This window comes from Candoia aspera, chromosome 2 (assembly GCF_035149785.1).
Source record: "Candoia aspera isolate rCanAsp1 chromosome 2, rCanAsp1.hap2, whole genome shotgun sequence".
NCBI lineage: Eukaryota > Metazoa > Chordata > Lepidosauria > Squamata > Boidae > Candoia > Candoia aspera.
The window spans coordinates 3,555,787-3,574,701 of NC_086154.1; the positions used below are offsets into that span (position 1 = coordinate 3,555,787).

The following is an 18,915-nucleotide window of genomic DNA, read 5'->3' on the forward strand; positions in this document are numbered from 1 at the left end:
GATCTGGCGTTCACAGCTATGTCCCCTGCTCAAATGTTCATTTTCAAGTCAGTACTGCAAATGAAAGTATTTAAAAGTATTTGAGGCAGGAAAAAATCCTTACCTTCATTTGGGAAATTGGGGTAAGGGGTAAACAAAAATGTCCCAAATAGATCCCACTGCATATGAATGTATTTGACGCACAGGTGGCAGGCTGGACCCTGCGTTGCAACCTGTTTCCAATAGCAAAGGGCAGGCCGTCCAAAAACCTTTCAATTACCTCCTCTTCAGGCACTTCATTCCCTTGTTTTCTTCCTTCAGCCCTGCCAAGGGTAGCCATTTTTTTCCTATTCCATCTGTTAGGCTGTCAAAGTAGACCAAACTATGACGCCAATGCCATGGAGGCCAGTACTACTTTTATTGTAAAGCTAAAGGGCCAGAATCTTGCACATCTGAATGCTGGGCTAGAAACAAGGGGACTGTGAGTTCTAGTCCTGCCTTAGGCATGAAAGCCGGCTGGGTGACCTTGGGCAGTCACTCTCTCTCAGCCCAGCCCACCCCACAGGGTTGTTGTTGTGGGGAAAACAGGAGGAGGAAGGAGGATTAGGTATGTGCCTATTTAGGTATAATGTCCAGAGTCCCTCCTTTGGGGTGGGGGGAGATGGGCAGTAATAAAATTCAACAAATAAGAAATGTTCTCCACGTTGGGTTATTTATAAAAAACAATTAAGGTAGGATAAAAAGTTCAACAAACAGGGAGTAGCGTGGATGAGAGATTTTCTCCAGTTACTTTCCCGGCCCAGGCTCAGGCAGGCCGTTCCATCTGAGCATAGATTTACAGTGCCTCCTCCTGCTGCCCTTCAAGGCCATCTCCTCAGCCCCCCACACTGCCATCGCACACCCATCATGTGCAATAAAACCTCCTGTCTGGCTTCTTTTATGGAGAAAACCCATATACCTGCCTACAATGTGGGAGGAGCTTCAGCACAAGCAGTAAACTTACTGCTCATAAAAGGATTCACACTGACAGAAAACCACATGCCTTTTGGCTGAGATGGAGGGCCTGGGTGGAAGACTGGCCTTGATGGCAAATTGAATATCAATGCAGCGGACTGAGGCCTCATGGGGTGACGGACTTGGGGGGAAGTGTGAAGGACTGGGGGGTAGAATGGTTTTGGGGGGTAATTCCCCATGGTTTTTAAGATCATAAAGCATCCAGGGAGAAAGGGGAAGATTGCCCATTCCCATCATATTAGGCAGCAGAGGGTTGGGGCCCCTTGGTGTGAGTGAGGTACTCCCTCCCGTAGGTGAGAGACACGGGAAGAGGTTAGGATTGGCTGATGCTATGTACTGACTTGAAAATGAACACTTGAGCAGGGGACATAGCTGTGAACGCCAGATCTTTGTTGGAATGGTCTCTGGATTATTCTGAGGCCAACTATGGAAAGACAGTTAAGCTTTTTGCTTCTTTTCAAAGGATTCCGCCTTCCTCACTGAGGATTGAAGCTATTCCATGCGCGATTGTTCCACATTCCCTTTTCCTACAGAACATCGCGCCTGAGTACCGTTCCTGCGTAGGAAGTCCATTTCCCACAATATTCGTGCGCTTTTCCCGCGAAGGCCCGGTTCTGATTGCAAGAATCTCTTTTCTGCCTGCTCGCCTCCGATTTCCACGTGGTCTCCAGACTTGGAGCAGAGGAGGGCGGGGGAGGCGGGGCCGGGGATGGTTTCTGGACAGAGCGCCACGCGGAGCAGACAAGCCGCGCGGCGAGTCTCCCTGCCGGGCTCCAGCGGCCTCCCTGCCGCTCCGGCATCCCGGACACCCCTCCCCACTCCCCGGTCCTCGCCCGCAGGCTTCGCGCGCAGGACCCGCTAGAGGGCGCCCTTTGGCGAACAACCGCCGGGTTTCCGGGTTCAGCCAAGAGGCACGGCCGGGCTTTCGCTCCGGGAAGCACCTCGCCCGGAGCTTGCGGGGAGCGCCGGAAGTGGCCGTTCCCACGCCGAGGCCGCGCTTTCCTGGAAAAGAAGCAGGTGAGGAGGCGCACGTGCGCGGCTGCAACCCCGCGGCCAAGAAGCAAGCGCCGCGCTCGCGGGGCTGCGAGGGAGGCGGGGCGCGGATCCTGCCCTGCGCGCCTCTCTCGGGACCGGAGTCCGGGCGAGGGGCAGCCGCGGGGCAGCCCCGCCTCTCCCCTGCGGGCGCCGGGCAAGAAATTCCTTCCTTCCTTCCTCCCTCCCTCCCTCCCTCCCTCCCGCCGCTGCCCGGCCTGGGAAGCGCCTCCTTGCTGGGCTCCGCCGTCTCCAGCTCTGGGGAGGGGTCCTTGTCGGGCAAAGCAGAAAGCCCCGCACGGTGCCAGCTTCTGCGCTTCCCGCTCACGTGCTCAAACGAATCATGAAAGAAGCTTCCTGTCAGGGCCTTGGACTACGGGGTCTCTCCCCATTTGCCTCTTAGCCCGGAAGCTGAACGCACTTCCCTCTGAATGGAAAGAATCTAGTCTTCAAGGGGAGAGTCCCTCATCCTCCAAGATGGCTGAGGGGGGCTCTCCTTGCCATTGTGCCCCCGTGAATGACGAAAGTTGCTCTGCGGATTCAGAAGAGCCTTTGGATTTGTCTGGAGAAGCCGCAAGAACCAGGCAGGGCGTCCTGGAAGAAGCAGCCACCGGCTGGGTTGTCCCTCGTTGCCCTTTCAGGGAGCTCTGTTACCAGGAGGCTGAGGGACTCCGCGGAGTCTGCAGCCGACTCCACCAGCTTTACGGTCAATGGCTGAGGCAAGAATGCCGCCTGAACGCTCAGGTGCTGGACCTGGTGGTCCTGGAGCAGTCCCTGGCCATCCTGCCCCCAGAGAGGGGGAGCTGGGTCTGGACGTCTGGAGCAGAGGCCGGGTCCCAGGCGGCGGCCCTGGCCGAGGGCTTCCTCCTGAGCCATGCGGAGCAGAAGATACAGCGAAAGGAGCAGGTGAGATCATAAGAACAACTTGAACAAATTCTTAAATGTTTCCATTCTAACATAATCAGGAGGGTTTTAATAAAATTATGTCCCTGTTTTGTAAATGATTTGATCCTCCTTCACCCTGATTATTTCCAAGGACATGTGAGAAGGCCAGTGTCTTCTTCCAGTTAAAATGTTATATAGGAATATAGATAGATAGATAGATTTCAAATTTGTGTCACCGCCCATCTCCCCCTGAACAGGGGGACTCTCAATACCTACTCGATGAAGCAACCTAGCAGGAAGTATTGGAGTCCGGGTTGCACCCCAATCGTGTCTCAGGAGCTGACTAAGAAGGATATTAGAGTTGCTACCACTGAATGGGACTGAAGGTCCTACAGAATCAGCAAAACATGTCATTAGGATAGAGAATTTGCAAGTACTGTCTGGAACTGTACGTTAACAAGGCGTGTTTTTCTGCTTCAGGTTCCCGTGTCCTTTGAAGATGTAACTGTGTTTTTCTCTGAGGAGGAGTGGGCTCTGCTGCATTTTGACCAAAAATCCTTGTACAGAGAGGTCATGCTGGAAAATGCTAAGAATGTGGACTCTGTGGGTAAGGGATCCCTTTTGCTCTGTGTGGGGAAGGTCAGAAATACCAGCTTCTTAATTTCTCAGAGGAGATCCAGCTTTGTACTTTTCCTGCAGAGAACTGAAATAACCTTATGTGCATTGAGCCTCGAGTGTGATGGAATATGTCTTTGAAGGGGGAGGTGATGCGATGGACTACAGTAACGCAGCTGGTTCTCAGGAGGGAGGGAGCACATTCCATTGAGGGGGGAGAACAAGAGGCAACATTCCCCAGAGACAGAACATGGGAAGACAAAGAGATTTGGAGTATCCTAGGTAAAGGTAAAGGTTTCCCTTGATGTAAAGTCCAGTCGAATCCGACTCTAGGGGGCGGTGCTCATCTCCGTTTCTAAGCCTTGGAGCCGGCGTTGTCATAGACACTTCCGGGTCATGTGGCCAGCATGACGACTTGGAACGCCGTTACCTTCCCGCTGAAGCGGTACCTATTGATCTACTCACATTTGCATGTTTTCGAACTGCTAGGTGAGCAGGAGCTGGGATTAACAATGGGAGCTCACCCCGCCGCGCGGTTTCGAACCGCCGAGCTTCTGATCGACAGCTCAGCGGTTTAACCCGCAGTACCCTAAAGTCTCTCAGTTATTCCCCTTAGGTTAGAGTAGAATAGATTTAGTCTGGCAAGATTCTGTCTATACGGTGTGATCAAATAAAGATCTGAAGTTTGGCTGGACTGATTCCATGTCATTCTTGGGTTATGCCTGACATAGAGTCACGTATAAGAAGTGGGTGGCTATATAAATCGTAATCATCATCATCACCTGGCTGCCTCTGTGACCCACCATAATAATAATAATAATTGCTTCTCCCACGTGTTCTGGTAGATAGGAAGGGCTAACATTTTCATGCTGGCTCCAGAAAGAGGAACAAGCACCTTCCCAGACAGGTTCCGATCCTGCTCAGCTGGGTTTGCAGGTTGCCTTAGAAGCTCCTTTTGCGTTCCTGTTTTTCTGTCTATAATGATAGCATGTGAAAGTGCTATGTTGCTGCTAATTTGTGCACCAACGCTTAATATTAGGATTTGCAGGACGGATATCAGAGAACGAGAATGCCAAGAGAGACGCCAGGACTGCAACCAAGCCCTTAAAGAAACTTCATTAAGCAATTGTCCCAAAATATGCTCACAGAGCCAGGGGGATCCATGTTGAAATCGCCGGGTGAGCCCAAACAGCGAGGACAGTCTCCGGAATTGGACCGGGTTTATGGGGCAAATCTTATGGTCCTTTTTCCCCACTCCCCCACTCTTTGGAATGCTCACCCTGGCACTGGGATAATTAGCAAGAAGGAAATTAATATTTGTATTTATTGTGAAGGAGGGGATTACAAGTGAGTAAACAGGCACGCAACAGTGAATACACATGGAGAGATACAGTATGTGCTGGCTCCCTCTCTTTGCCTAGTGCACTTTAGGAGACAAAAATCCCTCAGTATGAAACTGATTATGGCCTGGTCAGTACAGCACAGTAGCACAGGGGGGAGGGTTCTAATCAAGGAATAAAGGTCAAAGAGCTGAGGTTGTTCACTTGTGGTTAGCACTTATATAAAGAAGATGGGCTGGGGAGAAAAGCTGCTCAAGTAGATAACTTGTTTAAGCAATCTCTGTTCTGCAGGGCGGGGAGAGGAGAAAAAGGGTCAGGCACAGAATACCCTGATAGTCTCACACTGTTTATCTCAAAGGTGTTACTGGGAATAAACAGAGTCCTCTGTTGGGCTGCCAACAAATGCAGGGACAGCTGAGGATGAAGGGACACTCATGGAGTGCAGATGTGTTTTTTCAAGGGAGGCCGACCCCATCTCAAACATGCTGAATCCCAGTTTCCTTCTAGCAACAGCACCTCCATTTTCTCTTGATTTAATTTCAGTTTGTCTTCGCTGACAGTTGAAACTGAATGTTAAGAAGCAATAAAGCTGGTGATATCCCACTCCGGAACTCTAGGTGCTACTCCCCAGAGGTTTCCTATTGACACTGAATGACTTGGGGAAAAATAATGGAGCTCTGTGGCACATCATATATATGGTTTTAATTGACTACCTTTGTTGTAAACCGCCCATAGTCCCTCTGGTGGGAGGAGATGGGCAGTGACAAATTTAATAAATAAATAAATAACTTCATACCTCAGCTGCCTTCAAGCAGTCCGACATTCTTAAGATTTTATTTATTTATTTTATTTATTAATCAAATTTATCACGGCCCATCTCCCAAAAGGGACTCTGGGCGGTTTACAATAAAACAAGATAACCTCACGGGAAGGATCCGAGATGTAGTAAACAGTGCCTCCAGACATATTCTCACCACCATGCAGCCTAGAGGGAAAAATCTTGGTACAGTAGCGTTGAAATAAAAAATGTGGCTAACATGTTGTGATGGCACCTTCAGTTTCTGCCTTAAACATCTCATGAATTTTCTGCTTGCTTTCTTTTCATTCCAAACAGTTGACAGGCAGGACACTGAGGATTATAAAGAACCAGGTGCGAAATCTTTGCAAAGAACTGAAACTGGAGAAGGGATATTGGAAAATCAGCTGGACCCAAACAAGCCTGAGGAAAACCAGTTGAAGAATAGGATGGAGAAATCTTCTAGTTTTCACTATGGAGAAAACCACACCTTTCGTACCCAACATCACAAAGAAAAAGGAAGCTGTTTAGAGGGTGGGAAAATATTCAGCAATAAATCAGACATATATGAATATAGCAGAACCCACACTAAACAGAAGCAGCTTGACTGCCGGGAACATGGAAAAAATAGTGGCTTGAATTTCTCTCTTACTTTACGTCAAAGCATCAAGATAGAAGAACCATATAAATGTCCAGAGTGTGGGAAAAGCTTTAATGAGAGCAGTACTTTTAACGCCCATAAAAGAATCCATAGAGTGGAGAAGTCATATAAATGCACAGAGTGCAGACAGAGTTTCTATACAAGCAATGATCTTACTTTGCATAAAAGGACCCACACAGGAAAGAAATCATATAAATGCGTGGAATGTGAAAAGACATTCAATACAACCAGTGATCTTACTTCCCATCAAAGGATCCACACAGGGGAAGAGCCATATAAATGCACAAAATGTGGAAAGAGCTTTACTCAAGACAAAGAACTTACAGCCCATAAACAGGTCCACACAGGGGAGAAGCCATATAACTGCACGGAGTGTGGAAAGAGCTTTACCACAAGTGGTTCCCTTACTTCCCATAAAAGGAATCACACAGGGGAGAAACCGTATAAGTGCATGGAATGTGGGAAGAGCTTTAGAATTAGGAGTGATCTTTCTTCCCATAAAAGGATCCATACAGGGGAGAAACCATATCAATGCATGGAGTGTGGAAAAAGCTTCAGTTGGAGCAGTAACCTTACTTCTCATAAAAGGATCCACACGGGGGAGAAACCATATAAGTGCACGGAGTGTGGAAAGGGTTTTAGCCAGAGCACTTCCCTTACTTCACATGAAAGGATCCATACAGGGATGAAACCATATCAATGCATGGAGTGCAGAAAGAGATTCAGTACAAGCAGTGAACTAATTTCCCATAAAAGGATCCACACGGGAGAGAAACCTTATCAGTGCATTGACTGTGGAAAGAGTTTTAGAGACTTGAGTTCCTTTATTTCACATAAAAGGTTCCACACCGGGGAGAAGCCATATAAATGCATTGAGTGTGGAAAGAGCTTTACTAATAGCAGTCAACTTACCTCCCATAAAAGAATCCACACAGGGGAGAGGCCGTATAGCTGCACGGAGTGTGGAAAGAGCTTCACCACAAGTGGTTCCCTTACTTCCCATAAAAGGATCCACACGGGGGAGAAGCCATATAAGTGCATGGAATGTGGGAAGAGTTTCAGCCAGAGTGCTTCGCTTGGTTCCCATGAAAGGATCCATACAGGGATCAAACCATATCAATGCATGGATTGTGGAAAGAGCTTCAGTAACAGCAGTCATCTTAGTTCTCATAAGAGGACCCACTCAGGGGAGAAACCATATCAATGCACAGAGTGTGGAAAGAGCTTTTATACAAGCAGCTCACTGATTTCACATAAGAGGATCCACTCTGGCGAGAAGCCGTATCAATGCACAGACTGTGCAAAGAGTTTCAATACAAGCAGTTCCCTGACTTCCCATAAGAGGATCCACTCTGGCGAGAAGCCATATCAATGCACAGACTGTGGAAAGAGTTTCAATACAAGCAGTTCCCTGACTTCCCATAAGAGGATCCACACGGGAGAGAAACCATATAAGTGTAAGTGTGGAAAGAGTTTCAGTCAGAGCACTTCCCTCTCTTTTCATAAAAGGATCCACGCAAGGGAGAACCCACTTGCCAGCATATAATATGGAATGAGCTTCATTGATAGTGAACTTCTCATAAAAAGAGCCATATGGGGGAGAGGCCATATACATGTATGCAGTGTGGAAAGAACTTTAGTGATTCCATTTCTGATGGAATGCCAAAATGGAAAGGAGGTGGATTATGATTAGAGAAAAGGAGTTAGAGTGGAGGAAGGGGAAGAGAAGGGATAAGATGAAGGAGATTACAGGAAAGCTTTGGAAGAGCTTCAAGTTAGTACAAGAGGGAGGCCAAGATCTTGTCTGTGTAGTAGGCACAGCGTAGCTGGATTTGATGGCATCTAACTGAGCGTATGCCCCAAATATTATCCCATCTGCAGCGAGATATTAGGAATGCCCAGATTTTTATTAAACCAGATTTTTATTGCGAGACTGGTTTATCCTTGCTTGTTTGCAGAAATTTAACTGTTTCTCTAAGGCCTAAGGTGGACTTCTCTCTCTCCTTTTCCTTTCTGTATCCACTTATTTCTTCCTGTCATACACCTCCAGTCCTATTCCTCTCTGCATTTCCCCCCATCTATTTCCAATAAAACTATCCCTTCTCCAATTTCTTGTATTGGAGATTTTATTAAATTTTACTTACATTATTTTTGTCCTGGGCCTGTCTTTTTTGAGCGTGACTTTTGACAGTGGTACCTAATTACGCAGATATGTGCCCCATGTTCACATTTGCTGGGAGAGCAGTAATCAGCCATAATTAGATACATGTTGGTCAACGACTTAATACTGAGAAACCACTGGGAGAAGATGCAATGGATGTTAGTTTTCTTGATAAGCCATGAGTTGGCCAAGCCTGTAGATGATACTGAAGTATTCAGGGTAGTGAAACTAAAGTGATTGTGAGGAATTTGAGAAGAATCTCTTGAAAGGGAATAAACAGTCAACTCAGTGGCCAGTGCAGTTCCCTTGAAGAACATTGAAAGTGATTTGTACTGCCCCATAACTTCCTAATTTGACATACAGATTGTTGAGGCCTGGACTGTACTTAGGCAGGGGAAAGATCTTGGGTCATAGTGGAGACCTCAGTGAAGCCATTTACTCAGTATGTGGCAGTTGAGAAAAAGACAAATCCCACAAAGGGATCAGTAGAAAACGAATGGAATGAGATGGGATAGAATAGAATCTTTATTGATTTAGTCATTTGACCATATCAAAAGTATAAAACCAATACCAGATAGAAGTAAAACAGCTGATACCATTATACTCTTCTACAGTATATTTGCGTCCTGAATATTGTGTATAGTTCTGGTCGTCCCATTTGAAAAAGGATATAAAAGAGATGGACAAAGTTCAAAAGCAGCCACCCAAATGATTAATCATATTTATATGGCTGCCCATCTCACTAGAAGCAACTCTGGGTGGTGTACAACAATCAGTTGAAAACAAGAAATATATAATAAACTAGCATAAAAAGTATAAAAAGTCATTATTAAAGTAAAAAAAAACACTATAATTTTTTTTTAAATATACAAACCATATGGAGAGAGTTAAAAGATCACCCCAATGGAGCTGTCTACGAATGCCTCTGGTTCCCTGGGATTCCCCCAGGCCTGGTAACATAACCAGTTCTTGAGGGACTTCCACAATGATAGCAGGGATGGAGCTAATCAGATTCGGGAGGGTAGAATGTTTCATAGGGTGGAGGCAACGGCCACAAAGGCCTGCCTCCTGGGACCCACCAAAGTAGGACCCTGGCAGATTGTACCTGCAACACCAAAGTTGGCATAGCCTAGAACCAGTAGGCCCCCAACCCAAACCCACTCAGTCTTGCCATAGTTCAGCTGAAGCCTGTTCTTCCCCATCCAGACCCTCAGCCTCCAGGCACCAGGATAAGACACAATGGCATCACTTAATTCCCCAGGGGCAGAGATGTATAGTTGGTATCATCAGCATACTAATGATACCCTACCGCATGGTGATGGATGAGCTTACCCAGCAGCCTCGTGTAGATGTTAAATAGAGGGGAGAGCACCAAGCCCTGTGGCATCCCACATAGTAAGGGGCCGAGGGCAGGACCTTCCCTCCCCAATCACCACTGACTGGAATCGACCCTGAAGAAAGGCAAACTAGCACAACACCGTGCTACCCACCCCCAATCCTCTGAGCCAATCCAGAAGGATACCATGGTAAATGGTATCGAAAGCTGCCAATAGGTCAAGTATAGCAAGGATGGATGCATAACCCCCATTCTGCTCACACCAGAAATCATACAAAAACGCAACCAATGCAGTTTCCATCTGATACCCAGGTCTGAATCCTGACTGAAAGGGATCCTGATAATCCACTTCATCCAAGGCCCTCTGAAGCTATTGTGCAACCACCTTCCCCAAAAGGGGGAAGTTAGATACTGGACAAAAGTTGTCCAGTATGGTGGGGTCCAGAGATGGCTTCTTGAGAAGGATGAGCCAACGCATCTTTAAGAAGTAAAGGAACAACCCCCTTGCTCAAAGAATTAACCACTAGAACCCACTCATACAACAACCCCCAGGCCACTTTCACAAGCCAGGATGAGCATGGATCTAAGAAGCAGGTGGCTGAGCTCACTATTGTAAGGACCCTGTCCACTTCCTTGGGTCTAACCGTTTCAAACTGTTCCCAGATAACTGGGCAAGGCTCCACCCCAAGCATCTCCTCTGGACCTGCAACTGTTGCCTGTAAACTCAGGCACCCTGAGTGGCGTGGAGCTGAAGACCTATTCCTTGAATTTGGGAGAGAAAACAACCTTTGCAAAGGTGGCTTTCTGCCTACCCGAAAACACGAATCACAAAGTATTTCAGGCAAAAGCAAAAGCCTTTATTAAGGGGGATCAAACCCTTTTATAGGGTACAGAAACAAGTGATACATACATTCAGTATATGTGGTATGTCATAAAGCAAGTAATCAAACAATAAAAAAACATTACATGTGAGAATTGAACAATAGAAAACATTGATTCTAGATAACATTCCACAAATGGCAAATTTACAAGTTACACCAATCCTTTTCTCAGTGGGGTTTGTATCTTTTAAAACTTGCACGTGTATTCAAGGACTTTCAGAATACACTTGCTATTGTTTAGTTGCAGAAAAGGCAAGTTCTCACATACCAGAAGAAATGGCCTTGGCCCAGAAGAAAAACATGTTTTCCTAAAGTTAGAAAAGAGGCCTAGACTGCCATGTTAGAAATGCCAATATCACCATTCGTTAAAAGCTAATAATGAAGCCTAAACATTCCAGATAACACAACAATGCCGGTGTGAAATCAACACAGGACTCAAAGCACAAATAAGACCTACTGCAACATTTATTGATACAATGCGCACTGGAGGGGTTCCCACCAAGGTGGTGGGTGCCTCCCCGGCAAACAAAAGAAATGAACTGATATTTAGACATTACAGAAAAGGAAATGATGTAAGCATACATATACATATGATGATGCAGGCATACATACATATTCATAAGCAATAGATCTCAAGTTACTTTCTGCCCTATTTATCTACTCTGAAGAAAGCCATTGTCTTAGTTGAAAGAAGGGAGCAAACTTCTTGAATACAGGGATTTGTGGGTTGCTATAGGAATGTCCTGATAAAAGTTAGCAAAAGCTGCAGAAGATGGTGTGAGATAGCTTCCAAGGTTGTTGCCACATACCTTTATGTTTCAATTTGATTTAAACGGGACCATTCATCTGAAAACTTATTTTTCTCAAACCGGTGTCCAACTGTGAGTGAATCTGAGCAATTTTGTCTGACAGATGCTGAGCAAATTCCTTTGCATGCCTCTGCAAAAGTTTCCCTGGGCCCCCTTTACCCAAGAGGGCTTGTGCCACCTGAAACAGGGCTGTGGGGTGGCAATCTGTGGACACAATATGGGCAAAGAAGTACTGCCGCTTCGCCACCCTCACCACAAGGTAGACCTTAATAGTAGCTCTAACCCAAGTTTAGCCAAGTTCGTCCTTGGTTGAGTGCCAGCGATGCTCTAGACATCTCGTTTCATTTCCCTCAACTCCTCCGTAAACTACAGGGAGTAGCAGGATCCCTGAGAGAGGAGAGGTCATATGGGAGTGATCTGAACCTAAGCCTCAGCTGCCTGCTTATTCCAAGCAGCAACTAAGGCTTCAGATGCACCATGCAGCAGACCAAGAGGAACAACCCCCAGCTCCCTCTGAAACCCATTTGGGTCCATCAGTCGCCAGGGGTGGATTGATCTAATGGGTCTAGCCTCCCTGCAGTGGATAGTGGCACTAGAGAATCCCATGGAAATCAGGGCATGATCTCACCATGACGAGACACCTCCAATTTCAGATCACATAGCCACTGCTCCGACAGGAACACCAGATCTGGAGTGAGACCACTGTCTGTGTCGGGCTCTGGAAGACCTGGGATAGGCCCATGGCTGTCATGGTGGCCATGAACTCCTGAGCTACCTCAGACCCCCATTCCTAGGGAAGGCAGATTGAAGTCTCCCAGAACTGTGGTGGATTTTGGCGCTGCCGCTGCTTCTCAGGAAGGAGGGAGCACATTCCAAGGAGATAAGAGGAGGCACAGTCCAGGAGGCAATGGTGGGAAAACGAAGAGGTTCAGGATAGTCCCACCCTAGTCTCCCAGGGTACTTCCCCTTAGGTTAGTTACAGTAGCTTTAGTCTGGCAAGATTCTATCTGTACAGTGAGAGCAAATAAAGAAATGGAATTTTGAATACACCGACTCGTTGTTGTTCTTGGGCTGGGCCTGACAGGAACTCCACTGCCAGCCCAGAAATGGAGTCAAATTGCTCAGGCGGGGAGGTTGCTATGCAGCAGAGAGGCTGGTACAACAGCAACCGCCACAACTGATTCCTAGAGTCCAACTTAATGAATAGGGTCTCATCTCTGCTGACCTGTGGTGCAGTGCCCCTAAAAGCCATAAGGGATTCCTGGATGACAACCGCCACACCCCCACCCCTGCCCCAGAGTCTTGGCTGATGCCATACCTAAAACCCTGCTGGGCGTATTTCCGAAAGGGATAACTCCCCTTCTGAACCCAGCCATGTTTCAGTAATACATGCCAGGTCAGCCCTCTGGATAGGAGACTACCAGGGAATCTCAGAGCTGCAGGCTAGATTGAAATGTTTTTTTAAAAATTGGCATTTTCCACAGGCAGTTGTGTGGTAAATGGCCTGAGGTAAATTTTTTCGAGAAGCGGATGTCTTTGAGCACTATTCCCACTTGCCAATTCGATTTCTTTCAACATTCCTGATTCTTCTTCCTTCGGGACCTCCATTTTGCTCGCCCACAGCTCGTCCCCAGCAGCCATCTTTTATCGCCTCACACCAGTGGCTGTTCCTCAGTAAAAGGGTTTGTTAGCATCTTCAGTACAGTAGCTGGAAAGTCCTCCCCTTGAAAAGGGCTTTGGGGCAGAGTCCCTCAGCACTACTATTACTTTACTAGGAGGAGAAGAGCATCTCCTCGCGCTTCGGATGCGCCTCACGGGCAGGGAGGAACCATCAGCTCCGCCCCTTCGAGAGTTTCTTTTCCGAAGGTGCGCAAGACGCCCCGAAGGGGAACCCGCCAGGGCAGCGGAGGAGAGGGCGGGAAGGGTCACCCCACCCTCAGCGCGGCCTTTCGAGGGAGACGCACTCGTTGCCTTTACCCCTTAAGAGAGCCGGTGAGGACGAGGCGCCTGGCGCCCTTGCCGGCGGCGAGGTCCACGTGCGCAGCTACACCTGCGTGGCTCTCCGGCCCCGGCGGCGCTCATGGGTGGCGGGGAAGGCGGAGTGCGGCTGCTCCTCCTGCAGCCTCTCTTCGGGATCGGAGTCCCGGGCGAGGGGGAGCCTCGGGCCGGCCCGCGTCTTCCCTGCAGGCACCGGGCAAGGAAGCCCTTCCGCCATCCCAGGCTTGTTTCTGCATTTTCCCGAAGGGGCCGAAGCTGCTGCCTGCAGCCCTGGGCGGACAAGGGTGGGGGGGATTCTTTTATGAAAAGTAAATTTTGTGGTCTTTGAAACTTTTCACATTCAAAGCATTTATATCATTTCTCCCTGGTGTGATTTTCTTTGACAAATAAGGGAACTGCTCCTGCTGAAGCTTTTACCACCCTCTGTTTCTATATAGTTTTTCCCCTGTGTGAGTCATTTTATGAGTGGTAAGGTTACTGTTACTTTATTTTACTCATTTTGTTTATGAGTAGTAAGGTTACTGGGGAAGGCAATGGCAAACCACCCTGCTATAGTTAGGCTGACCATACTTCCTCGAGAGAAAAACTGGACATTGGGATGGCAAAACAGGGCAGGGCTGGGTGACGGCAGGGCCGCAACTGTGGGGGGACAACTGGGGCATGTGACCTGGATGCTGCATTGGTGGGGCACCAAAATTGGCGCGGAATCCATGTTTGCCCTGGGTGATACAGACCCTAGTTGGGGCCCTGGGTGACGGGCTGGATCAGCAGGCAGGAACTTCTCCGGTTTTCTGGGGCTGGGAATCTTCAGATCTTTTTATGAGCAGTAAGGTTACCATTCTCACTGAAGCTTCTTCCGCACTCCATACATTTATACCATTTCTATCCTGAGTGGAGCTTGTTATCTAAGGGAGTGGCTGTCACTGAAGCCCTTTCCACGTTTCATACATTTGTATGGTTTTCCCACTAAATGGATCCTTTTATGGGAGCTAAGATTACTGCTCTGCTTGAAGCTCTTTCCACATTCCATGCATTTAAATGGCTTTTATGGGAAGTAAGGGAATGGCTATTGATGAAGTTTTTCCCACACTCCATACATTTGTATGGTTCTCCTCCAGAATGGATCCTTTTGGTTTAGGTACCACTGTCCTTGAATCTCTTTCCACGCTCTGTCCATTGATATGGTTTGTCCCCTGTATGGATTCTTTTACAGATAGTAAGGGTTCTCAGTCAGTAACGCTTTTTCCACACACCATGCATTGATATGGTTTCTCTCCATTGTGTTTTTGTAAGTAAGGCTGTTGCAGCAATTGAACTCGTCATTGCAAATGCATTTGTAAGATTTTTCCTTTGTGTGGATTTGTTGACCTAACCTTAGAGGGCAAATTTGCTTGAAAAATGTTTCATGCTTTTTCTACTCATACTGGTTGTCTCTAGTCTTGATCTGATTCCCGTTTCCTGTGTTCCTGTTGTTCCTGTTTCCTGTGTGATCCTGGTGAGTCACAAACCCAAGGACTTCAGCACACTGAGAAGTGGATAATTTCTTCCACACATACTTAGGGTAGTTATCCTGAAATGTTTTTGATCCCCAGTCACTTCCAAATGATTCTTTTCCCACTTCCTGCTGGATTCTTTGTGATAGCCTTATATCTGTCTCCTGATTATTTTCTGACTCATCTCCTGGTTGGGAAAGAAAGTGTAAAGTTCTTAAACCTTAAGACAGAATTGGAGGAGAACACCAAGGAGCAATTCCCATTACCTAATTTATTCTAATAGGAATTGTCATCTCCAAGATTCTCTGTATGCTTTCTCAAAACCTAAAGAAGAGGTTAGGGATAGACTGTCATGGAGAAAATCTATGTGGTTGCTAGGAGTCAAAAACAACTTGATGGCACATAATCACAGTACACTTTGATTACACAATTGTTGCTTTTGCTTTTGCTGGAGCTCATGAGGCACGGATTCATCTTTTTGTTTCCTAAGAAATTAAGACTAGTAATGAAGATAGAAGAAAAAGACAGTAGTGAAAACCAGTTTTAAGTTGTTAAGCATCCCCAGGAATGCTTAAATCTAATTGAAAGATTATGAGAGGCAACAATAAACAAAATTTGGGAAATATATTGTAGCTTTATCCTGGTCAGGGAGTGCACAATACATGATGGAAGTAAAACATCCCGAAGAATAAATGAACACTTAGCAAATGGTTGAACCCTGACCAGGGAGTAAGATGAAGAGGTGATATCTCCCTAGTTACATAATATATTTATGGATTCATATGTGAAGAATGCTTGTAATGATGGTAGAGGTGAGTTGATTGGGGATGTGAACATATGGGTGCTTTGTGTGCAAATGATGCCATGTTCTTGGCTGAGAACCTGAAAGATTAGCAGCAAATGAGGGTCTCCACCCTCTCCAAGTGCCTGGGGGCTGTGGGGGTCTGGATGGGGAACAATAGGCTTCAACTGAACCCTGGTAAGATGGAGTGGCTGTGGGTTGGGGGCTCCTTGGTATCCCAGAATTTACCATCTTTGGGTTCTGGATGGGGTAGCAGAACCAGTGCAGAACCTGGGGATCCTCCTGGACTCACGACTCCTGCTCGAAGAGCAAGTGGAAGTCGTGGCCAGGAAGGCCTTTGCACATCTTCGGGTGGTGCACCACCTACAACCATTCCTGAATCGAGATGCCCTTCGAACAGTCACTCATGCCGTTGTCATCTCCCACATAATCTATTGCAATGTGCTCTACATGGGGGTACCCTTGAAGAGTATCCAGAAGCTTCAGCTGGTCCAGAATGTGGCTGCGTGGACAGTTGTTGGTGCTGTAAAATTGGCACACGTGACATCAGTGTTACGTGAGCTACATTGGGTACCAGTTTGCTTCCGGATCCAATTCAAGGTTTTGGTTATCACCTTTAAAGACCTGCATGGCATGGGACCAGGCTACCTGAGGGACCGTCTCATCCCCCTAACATTGACCCACCCCACCCGATCATGCAGAGAGGGCATGTTACGGATCCTGTCTGTAAGAGAATTTCATCTGGTGGGGTCCAGGAGGTGGGCCTTCTCTGCAGTGGTGCCCGCCCTTTGGAATATCTTGCCCCCGGAGTTGAGACAGGTTTCCTCACTCTTGGCCTTCCGGAAGTAATTGAAGACCTGGTTCTGCTGCCTTGCTTGGGATGAGGAGGGTAACAGCTCCACCTGGGAGTGGTTGGCACCATAGCACCCCCCTGTTGATTGTGATTCCATCTCCTTGGATTTTATATTCATTACCTTATCTATGTTTTTAGATTGTAACTTAGGTTTATATGTTTTTATTATTACTTTTATTGTAAACTGCCTAGAGTCCCCCGTTGGGGGAGATGGGTGGTGATATACATACATACATACATACATACAAATAAATAAATGTTAGCTGATGTGTGATGCAACAAGGACAATGGATCTAAAGATGAAGATTAAGGTCTCTTGATACAAACTGAACATTCATCCAGGAACACTCAAATCCAGGATGTGAAGGGGTTCCCCCACAGGTCAAAGCAGGGAACAGTTGATTTTTTACCTTTCTGAGAACTCCAGAAGGAATCTTTTCTTTCTTCCAACCAGGTGACAGGCTCTGGTTTGGGAATTTCTTGGAAAAAAACCTAATAGGCTGGTTAATTTAAAATACTTTCCCCAACAATCTGAACTCAGAGCAAACAGAGCCCCTGACCTAGTGAGGTAAGTTTCTAGAATCTTCCAGCATGACTTCCCCATGGACAATGTTTTGGGTAGAATCAAGCAGAGCCTACTCTATGAAGCACATTGGTACCTCCTTGAAGGACAGCACCCTGAAGGATGAAGAAAATATTTCTGATTAACCTATCTGCTCAAGAAGGCTTTGAAAGATCGCTCCCTTAACCCACACATCTCAAAAACAGACACTTGAATACCAAATACATATCAATCACACTGGTCCCTTTTGGAATAAGCAACATTAGGCAAAGATGCGAAAATACCAAGATGTTCCATAGATATTGACCTCTGCTGCCCATTATGGCTTTAGTCAATCAGGGCTATCTCATAACACTTTATTTTTTAGTAAAGGTAACAGGTAGCCAGCCTTAGCCATCCCACCTGGGCATTCTAGGCAATCAGAGTCGTTTCCAAGATGGGTGGTAGAAAAATACGATAAATAAAATAAAATGTAGGATCCCTAATCTAGAGACTACATTGCAAGCCAGCATACTCTTGTATGCATTTCACCAACTCAGAGGTGAATGTAAATGTAAACTCAGGATAAAGATTTGCAATGGAGCCAATAGTCATTTTCTCTGCAAAATTCCAAATTGTAATTTTGGCAAGATTTTAAGTTTCTTGACTTTGCTAGACCTTCAGGATTTTCCACAACGCTCTCTGTATTGACAGGATGTTGTTAAGGGTAATGGCCCGAATCTTGGATAAAAGTAAAGGTCACCTTGGCCATTTTAAGGGGTAAAATTGAAGCAATTTTTCAGATTTTTGGCACCATAATGCCAGAAGGCTGTGCAGAAATCAAGTTGATCAGTACAGGATATGGAGTTCAAATCAAATCAGGATGCTGCAGGGATTATGAATCTTTGCCTTGATGACAGCAAATACATGGACGCTTATGAAAGAAGCCTGGAAACAAGGACAATATTCAACCTTTTTGAGATGGCACTCTCTTGCACACTACCTGGGCTACTTGGAGGACTCCAAGCCATCTCAGCACACATTACTTCCTCTACCTGAGCCAGAGTCACCATTGTGACTTTGGTTCCACCAGAAAAGAGATGTCCCAAGAAGTGGTACAGAAGCTGCACCATCATCCCCTGTGAATGAGACAAAAGAAATGGAAGGGCAGTTTTTTCAAAAATATCTGGAGAGGTATTGAATAAAAACTCATCCAGATTGAAGCTACTTGTGCAATCCTCCCTTACCTGGTGAGTCATTCTGTTTGATTCTCCTGGGACAGCCCTAAAAAGAGTAACCCTGGGGAGGGATCTGCTGGATGAATCTTGGAATCTTGCACATCCACATAGATGAAAATTCCCTGAATTCAAACAGCCGTGAAGAGGAAAGGCTGGCTTGGAGCTGGCCCCTAGAAAAGGGGGCATTCCCCACCACCACCAAGAATCCATCTACTAAAGAAACGGGGATAGAGGACATTTTGAGAAAATGAACTCTCTCCATATTAGGAGTTCCAGAAACCCAGGTACGGACGGTTTTAAAGAAATCAATAACAGGGTTTCTTCCTGGGTGAAATATTCTCTCATCTGTTTTCCTTTGTCCTCTGTCTTCCACCAGGGCCACCGCCTGGGAACTGGTCTCTACTCCATACTACTGGACCCGGCTCTCTGTCTCAGGGCAGATGGACATGAAATGTTCCAGAATCACCAGGTCCAGCATCTG

General features: G+C 46.6%; 2 protein-coding genes across 2 annotated transcripts in view; both read left to right on the forward strand.

The window, feature by feature from the left end:
* The window catches only part of LOC134491915 (zinc finger protein 420-like), a 363,546-nt gene that overhangs the window by 309,764 nt on the left and 34,867 nt on the right, over nucleotides 1–18,915 (forward strand). The window lies entirely within an intron of this gene.
* On the forward strand, nucleotides 2,354–8,408 carry LOC134491923 (zinc finger protein 595-like). The gene is made up of 3 exons (XM_063296003.1): nucleotides 2,354–2,931; nucleotides 3,391–3,517; nucleotides 5,980–8,408. Exons 1-3 carry the CDS (start codon nucleotides 2,503–2,505, stop codon nucleotides 7,866–7,868), a joined length of 2,445 nt encoding a protein of 814 aa, XP_063152073.1. The 5' UTR covers nucleotides 2,354–2,502; the 3' UTR covers nucleotides 7,869–8,408.

What these genes read in the sequence shown, in the direction of transcription:
- LOC134491923 (XM_063296003.1), top strand. Translation starts at nt 2,503, where the DNA reads ATGGCTGAGGGGGGCTCTCCTTGCCATTGTGCCCCCGTGAATGACGAA. An exon ending in AGATACAGCGAAAGGAGCAG is followed by an intron (nt 2,932 to 3,390) that starts GTGAGATCATAA and finishes TTTCTGCTTCAG; the next exon opens with GTTCCCGTGTCCTTTGAAGA. An exon ending in TAAGAATGTGGACTCTGTGG is followed by an intron (nt 3,518 to 5,979) that starts GTAAGGGATCCC and finishes CATTCCAAACAG; the next exon opens with TTGACAGGCAGGACACTGAG.